The following is a 7,472-nucleotide window of genomic DNA, read 5'->3' on the forward strand; positions in this document are numbered from 1 at the left end:
ATTTTTGTTGACTAAAATACAGTCAATAATAGTTATTAGTTAATAATAATTGTTCAACCTCCAAAACATTTTTTCCCATAGGAAATGCAATTAATCCGTTCCCAAGCTCCAAAAACAGAAAATGTCTATTTATAAAAATAAATAAAAAACATGTACACCATGTAGAGTATTTAAACAATAAGAATACCTTACCTTTTTTGTTGTGTTGTGACGGCATCAGTGGATGAAAAATGCTGTGTTAATGCTAGCTTTAGTTCAGTGCTGAGTTAGTGTATTTTACATTGGGCATATTGTTAGACTACTAAGGGGTCCTTGTGCGCTGTTCAGCGCCAGGCACATTGTTGAACAGCTAACAGTCCTTGTGCAGTAATTACGGAAGTAATCACAGTAGCATTGTATGTTTTTCTTTTCTGCCACTGGAACTGCTGTCTTTATTTGGGCACATGTTGAAGAAAATTGTCATGGAAAAATTTAAATGCACTTGTGACTATACGGAGCATATATAGGGTTTTCCTCTCATTATTTTGTTGGCATCTTACAGCACAAGCTGCAAAAAGCTGCCATTTCAACATGGGTGTGTAGACTTAATGTATCCACTGTACAGTATAATACATATGCAAATTTATAAATGTTTTTAATTTATTTCATTTGGTGAATTAGCAGCTTTTACCGGAATGATAAAAATATTGACACGATTTACCAATTTCACCACTCATGATTTTTTCCCCCACCTATGTTTAATAAGTTTGATTCTTTGCACCAATGACAAGGCCAAATGCAAAAATATTTTATTTTACCGACAACAGTAAACTTAGGTTCTAAAACAAAAACATTCCATATGTACGCTGTTGGGTATTTAAAGTTTAAAAGTTAGAAGCTAAGATATGTCAACATTGTGGGAACAAACATTCAATCTTAGAAAAAACAATTAAAAGTTATAAAACTACCGCACAAATCATCTTTGGCTGCTGGAGCTTGCCTGACTGTCTTGACTGTGAGCTTCTGTGTACTGATTTCGCCACTCCTGAGGATCCTGGTTATGAAGCTGACAACAAACACAAAGCAGCACTGGCATGTCAAATACTTACTCAAATAACCACCAAAAAGACTTTTGGGCCATCCATTTTCATACCCTTCTCTACCCTAACACTTAAATATTCACAGCAATATTTAAAGCAAATTTACTGTACAGAATTTACTGTGTAGGATATTTGAATGACTTTACCACAATTTTCAGTTAATGAGATAATATTTAAAATATTTGGTAATATTCACTGGAAAGGGGAACACAAATATTTTTTTCTTTAACTAAAACTTTACGCTGTCTGATAATTGTGACAGATTTCAAAAATACTCGTGCTGAGTTAAAAATAAAACTTCTCTGTCAGTGCATGACAAACTGTAGAAAAGATGACTTGTATATCCAGTGTTCCCTAAGGGTGTTTCCAAATCAGAACTAATCAGAAGTTGATTAGCTTACTGGGAGAAAGCACATACATGAAGTCCTTAACCCATAAATGACATCATCCCTGCACTCAGCTTTGATACTTACTTCAGCCACAAATTGAAGGATTTTGGTCTTGGAGACTTCTGCATCAGCACGTGGACCCCACACAAAGTTGTGTTCAGGTGGGTCAGTGTGGGGGATAAGTACGTACTCCAGGTACCTGAGTACACATGAACACAAACAACACAATGCATGAACTAGCTTCTTTGTATTTTTTTTGTGAGATGCTAACACCTGCCTTACAGTAGTGATTATATGATAAAAAAAATAAGAAAAAGAAAGTATGTGGAGTGTGTGTGCGTGCAGACGCATAATGACTTCATGCCTTGCATGTGCACTTTTCCTCCATGTTGCTGTGTGGTGTGGTATAAACCAGAATCTATGGTCTTACAGAATCTGGCTCTGAACACACCAGCATGGAAATTCCGATTAACAAAAATGCAACCAAAATAATGGTGGGGGGGGATAAACCAGGCAGGAAAATATTGACTAAAGCACAATGGATGCTTTACTACAAAAATATTTCAAATAATTTTGCAGCAAATAATTCCACATGTCAAAATCAATAACATGGTGTGCAGAATGTTTATAAAAATCAGCATAACGTGCTAAAAGAGCACAGCTTGGACTTTTTTTTTTTTTCAAACTCGCTGATTGACCCAAAAATTCTTGATTGTGTAAAGCCTTTTTTTGTTTAATATAAAGTAAATAAACAAGTTATTAAAATAGGTATAATATTTATTTATATTATTTTTCCTCCCCAGAATGAAGTTGGCCCCGTCTAGAGAAGAACAAATTGATTTGGTACTCCTATGCGGATGAGAAGGATGGTCGTATCGCAAAATTGTGGAAGAATTTAACCTTGGATGCCTTTATCGGCGTCTTATACCGCGTACCCAGACTGCCATTGTGAGCACAATTGTTACCTCTGACGCACAAACTCATCTGTGACCGTCTTCTTCACGTCGCCAAACTCCTCGTGTTTCTTTCTGCAAGCATGATTTGTGTCGTCACCAAAAGGAAGTCAAGCGCCGTTGGGAAAATAAACAACGGGACTCTTACGCAGGATTAACACAGAGCTTCTCGAGGATGTTCCATATCAGGCCTTGCAGGCGCAAACAAGAAGACGGATTCAGTCGCATTTAATCGCAGACATGGCAGAGACGTGACGGCTCACCTTCTTTGGCCGAACCCTGTTTCATGAAGATGACACTCAGGATGACAAAGAGCAGGCCCGTCTTCGGGTCGGCAGAGCTGCGGTGACCGTGTCAGTAAGATGAGACACTTTGAAGGCTTTCAAAAATATATTTTTTTTTTTTAAAAATTGATATTTGTGGAAGACTTACCTGAAGGACGAGGCTTCTGCTGTCACCTCCAGTTTATTGATGAGGATGTACAATTGATTCTTTGCGTCTATTTTAATCAATTTAAGGCCAAAAACCTTAACAGGGGGATGCATAAAAAAACAACGTTAGTAATAGTAACTAGCTCCTTACTATACGTAGATAGCATTTTAGGAGAAAAACAAAAACATTGACAGAATTTTATAAAAACAATGAAAAAGACATTCTTCGAGCATTTATAACAAAATATAAATATTTTGCTCCAGCTATAGCATCCAGTGGAGTTCACAGAAGAGACAACCTGCTCAAAGGTGCGCGCCACCCTCTTCATGATCTCAGGGTAGACGTTTCGGTATTCTTTGAATACGTGCTTCACCAAATCTGAAACCAAAAACAAATCAGCCTCGTCACTGCATTTAAGCAAGACACTAACAGTAAGATAAATTGATTGTTATATTTGGATTGATTTCTGTTACTTGGTCGACAGAAAACGGTGTTGCAATGTATGCAGGCAGCACTGTGACTAACCTCATGGTTAGCACTCACAAATGCACATTTGGTTAGCACATCTGCTTCAATGTTGCGGTTCGGCGTTCATATTTTAGCTCTGACGTTCCTATCTTTGCAGGAATGTTCTCCCTGTGCTTGTGTGGTTTGTCTATCAGTACTAAGGCTTCCCGTCACATTCCAAAAACAACTTAGTTTCATTGAAGACTATTGCCAAAAAGTGGTGAGACAAGTCCACAATATATACCGCCTCTTGTCAGCTGGTCCAAATTAGGACAAGCCTCGTCAGCTGGTCCAAATTAGGACAAGCGCGATAGAATATTGTTGGCTGGCATGCAAGAGTGGAAAAGGACTCAAAGTTGAACCTAGTTAAAAGCGTTGTGTTTCACATGTATTGAGTGTCTTGATTGCTTATTACCTGCTCGCCTTACGGGTAACTTCTTTTGATCTTTTACCAGGATGTACTGCACCACATCAGCTGTCTGGAAAAACAGAGCAATTTGTGTGAAACCGAAAATTCCCTCCACTGTTAGCTATTTGTGTGCGTACCTTCTGGTCAACCTGGGCAGGCGAGAGCTTCTCGAGGCTCCTTTGGACCTGTGATGTAATTGGCTGAGTGAACGTTGCGTCTTCATCCTCACCTCCAGCGCCCTGCGTGCCACTTAGTCTCTGTGAGAGAAAACAAAGTTGGGACAATTGTTATTAAAGAATAAAATTTTTTCACAATAAGTAAAAATGGACTATAAAATGAGCATGATGGATTTAATTTGAAAGGTCATTTTGAGTGCCGATTGAACCACTCTTTTCTGTTTGACCGTGTTAGTGTTATTCACCTTGCTATACTCTCAACACTCCTACTGATGACGAAGAACACGTCCTAGTTTTAAGAAATAAATTGAAAAAGTATTACAATGTATGCGTTATATGTCTAGTGATGTGCTTCTCGGGTCGAATCCCTGAAGCGTGTGCGGACTAATGTAGATGAGTGGTTCATGAACGGCGAGTCGATGCGCGTGTTGATGACGTACGTGGTTACGTTTGAAGCCCCGCGAAGCGGATGTACCACGTGACTGATTCAGGAAATGATTCACTAGGTTTGAGTCTAGTTCGAAATAAAAGTGACAAAGAAACACTTCATCAGTACCATGTGAAAGAGTTTTTTCAAAACAAAGAAACACTTCATCAGTACCACATGAAAGAGTTTTTCAAAACAAAGAAACACTTCATCAGTACCATGTGAAGGAGTTTTTTCAAAAGCAGGTGAAATTCTCTGCAAAAAAAGAAACCGCTGAGTCATAAAACTATGGAAAAAATATTGTTTTTAAATAAAAATGAATAAGCACTTTATTTTACCTCCTTATTTCACATTATCACTTGTTGCATAAGCACAAACATAGACAAAGTAACACAGAACAATTCATGTTAAAACACTCTTCTAATATATATTTTTTAGTATTCAGAGCATGATTTACACCCCACCACTTTATTGCATGCACCAAGTTAGTGATGGGAAAATGAAGCCTCATGAAGCACTTGTGATATTTTTTTGACTCCTCTAGATGGCACTATTGGTTTAAAAAGGCAGTGGAAATGTAATAATTTCCATTGCACTAGCCTTTATATTTGAACCAAGAGCACCATCTAGAGGAGTAAAAAAAAATAGTAAAAGTGCTTCATGAGGCTTCATTTTCCCATCTCTACCAAGCATGTTATACATTTTTCTGTCCACATGATGGCGTAGTCAAGGAAATGAATCATCTTGAAGCCCCGACGTGTGTGTGAAGTATTGCCTGCAGGGCTAGGCTGCGTTATGGGGCTTCATTTTGCCATCACTATAATGTCTAATGTGAATGAATCAATCATTTAAATTGTACACACATAAAATGGAATTCAAAGATAGCAATGACGAGGGTAATTTATTGCCATATAATTTGAGAATATTACAAATACGAGGGAGTCGACTTACTTTACCCTGTGAGGAGCTCTGACTATTGGATCTTTTTTTCTGCGACATTGTGCCTTATCATAACTTGCACGCGAGGAGTCTTGTTGTTAGCTGACCCGCCTAACGTTAGCCAACGTGCGATAGTGGTGAAAAGATCACCGATGTATAGATATATGGATTTATGACGCTGTGTCGCCGTATCGAGAAGTGAAGCCAGCGGCGGCCATCTCGCGTTGCCACTCGCCATGTGCGACTAACTTGAATACATTTCTCTGCGATGTTTGAACGTAGTCTTCCCCTGTCTTCACAGCGAAAATGGCAGTGTGTGGCGTCCGGTTGTACAAATACGCCCCTGAGATACGCACATACACGTTTCGTCATTAAGAATGTGATCACTTACGTTGTATATCTCCGAATGCTACTGGTAGGTTTGTCTGTATCATATTGTCAAAACCATCAACAAAGAAATGAACGCTTAGCCCATCCGTAAAAACAAAAACAAAAAAACATCTTTGCGAAATGTAAACCTAACCTCTGTAAGTCACGACTCATAATACTGGGATAACAAACTGAATGGTGATGCAAACAGTTAAGTTCGGTCATTGAGAGGCTCGCATTACTCCATACGGGGATCTTAGCGTAAAACACGCACTGATAAAGTGTTTTTAGCGAGGGCTACCAGTTGTTGGTAACAGTGGCAAAGTAAGATGGCTGTCCTCTGGCTTCTAACCGAGAGGGGCAAGTTTAATCCATTTATATATGACTCAGTTTCTTCTTCTTCTTCTGCTTTTTCTTCTTCTTCTTCTGCTTTTTCTTCTTCTTCTTCTGCTGCTGCTTCTTCTTCTTCTTTTTCTTCTTCTTCTTCTTCTTCTTCTTCTTCTTCTTCTTTTTCTTCTTCGTGGTTGTAAATCAATGTTTCCGGAGCATTACCGCCATCATCTGGATTGGAAAGGTCGACATTGAAATCACGTTTGATTTGAGGACGTTGTACACGCACGGACTATGTTAAGTCCGTTTGTACGTCGAGCTTCGGTCAGAGGCAACGCGTTTCCGATGGAATTGTGTTGTTGATGTTGTTAACATTCAAAATTTCTACATGTTTTGTAGATTGTACACTTTAGAAAAATCTTCCTGGAAGCAAAGACTACGCTCTATTAGATAGGGAGAGCCCTTTGCAGCGCTCCACACTTTATCTTTCCTACACGTTAGATGAACTGCAAGATGATACCTCCATGTCTTGGCTCCTGTGCAGACTCCGGCCTCTTCCCATGTGATGGACGACATCTATTATATACCAGCCAGCTTTTCCATCATGCTTTACAGGACAAGGTTTCTTCAGTTTTCTTTCTCTTCAGTCCCTCCTCCCCCAGTAAATGGAAGCATACAGTAGAGGGCAGCAGATGTACGTGTGAGTGTGTGTGTACAGTAGAGGGCAGCAGATGTACGTGTGAGTGTGTGTGTGTGTGTGTGTCTATATATAAAATATAATATAATATAATATATATATATATATATATATATATATATATATATAAAATATAATATATATATATATATGGCATATGGGCTATAATATTCATCTCCACATGCTGTCTTAGCATACTTCATCTTTTTAAATTTCGTTCTAATGATTGTCAGAAAGAATAACAGCCTTTGAAAGCTGCCATTTTGTAATATGCTGTGACAGCTCCATCTCTCAATCATTGGCTTGGTTTAGCCTGTTGCCTCTGACATGTCATCAGTGGCGACCTACGCCATTCCTATCCTGCTTCTGTTGACAAAACAGCTAATCAAACAGCTCATTTTTCTTTGCCTGCACAGATAAGGGAGGATTGGACGGAGGTAAATGTTTGACCTCTCTTGCCATTTTGTTTCCCCTCAATTTATATCGAGTGGCTCCCTTGGGGTGACAATATACTCACTAACAAACCATTTTTTGTCAGTCTTCTTTGGTGGGGCAATAGCTTCAACAGCTTGGGGGAAAACACCATTTATTTGTTTAGTTTTTTTGCTCTGCATTTGAGATATTAGTATTTCTTTCTTGAGGGAGGGAAGTGGGGACAAAGAACAGGGAATGTCCGGGTAGGATGATGTTTCCAGATGGCATATAGTCCTGACTGACCTGTTCTGTGAGAAGCAGCTATCTGAAGGAGTAGTAGACGTGATGGAA

The 7,472-nt window shown here is 38.9% G+C and overlaps 1 protein-coding gene and 1 non-coding gene across 4 annotated transcripts; both read right to left on the reverse strand.

The window, feature by feature from the left end:
* Nucleotides 1-763: 763 nt before the first annotated feature.
* ndnl2 (necdin-like 2) lies at nucleotides 764-6,676 on the reverse strand. Of its 3 annotated transcripts, XM_077572162.1 has the most exons (12): nucleotides 5,324-5,685; nucleotides 4,591-4,627; nucleotides 4,386-4,459; nucleotides 3,907-4,026; nucleotides 3,776-3,839; nucleotides 3,152-3,231; nucleotides 2,854-2,948; nucleotides 2,685-2,761; nucleotides 2,570-2,612; nucleotides 2,434-2,496; nucleotides 1,553-1,667; nucleotides 764-1,045 (listed from the first exon to the last, which is right to left on the reverse strand). In XM_077572162.1, the coding sequence occupies exons 1-12, from the start codon at nucleotides 5,369-5,371 to the stop codon at nucleotides 956-958; spliced, it is 906 nt and encodes a 301-aa protein (XP_077428288.1). In that variant the 5' UTR covers nucleotides 5,372-5,685; the 3' UTR covers nucleotides 764-955. The 3 variants fall into 3 exon arrangements, with proteins under 3 accessions (XP_077428288.1, XP_077428290.1, XP_077428289.1); XM_077572164.1 differs by lacking the exons at nucleotides 4,386-4,459; nucleotides 4,591-4,627; nucleotides 5,324-5,685 and adding an exon at nucleotides 6,531-6,676; XM_077572163.1 differs by lacking the exons at nucleotides 4,386-4,459; nucleotides 4,591-4,627 and having other exon boundaries at nucleotides 5,324-5,677.
* LOC144055844 (small nucleolar RNA SNORA11) lies at nucleotides 1,806-1,922 on the reverse strand. Its single transcript, XR_013294946.1, has one exon. It is a non-coding gene; the product is annotated as a small nucleolar RNA SNORA11 (small nucleolar RNA).
* Nucleotides 6,677-7,472: the final 796 nt, after the last annotated feature.

Source organism: Vanacampus margaritifer, chromosome 7, assembly GCF_051991255.1.
Source record: "Vanacampus margaritifer isolate UIUO_Vmar chromosome 7, RoL_Vmar_1.0, whole genome shotgun sequence".
Taxonomy (NCBI): domain Eukaryota; kingdom Metazoa; phylum Chordata; class Actinopteri; order Syngnathiformes; family Syngnathidae; genus Vanacampus; species Vanacampus margaritifer.

Coding starts and splice junctions, on each gene's coding strand:
- ndnl2 (XM_077572162.1), bottom strand. CDS start 5,371: ATGTCGCAGAAAAAAAGATCCAATAGTCAGAGCTCCTCACAGGGTAAA. Junction 4,628..5,323: donor AGAGCTCCTCACAGGGTAAA/GTAAGTCGACTC, acceptor CTTTTTTTGCAG/AGAATTTCACCTGCTTTTGA. Junction 3,840..3,906: donor CTGCCCAGGTTGACCAGAAG/GTACGCACACAA, acceptor CTGTTTTTCCAG/ACAGCTGATGTGGTGCAGTA.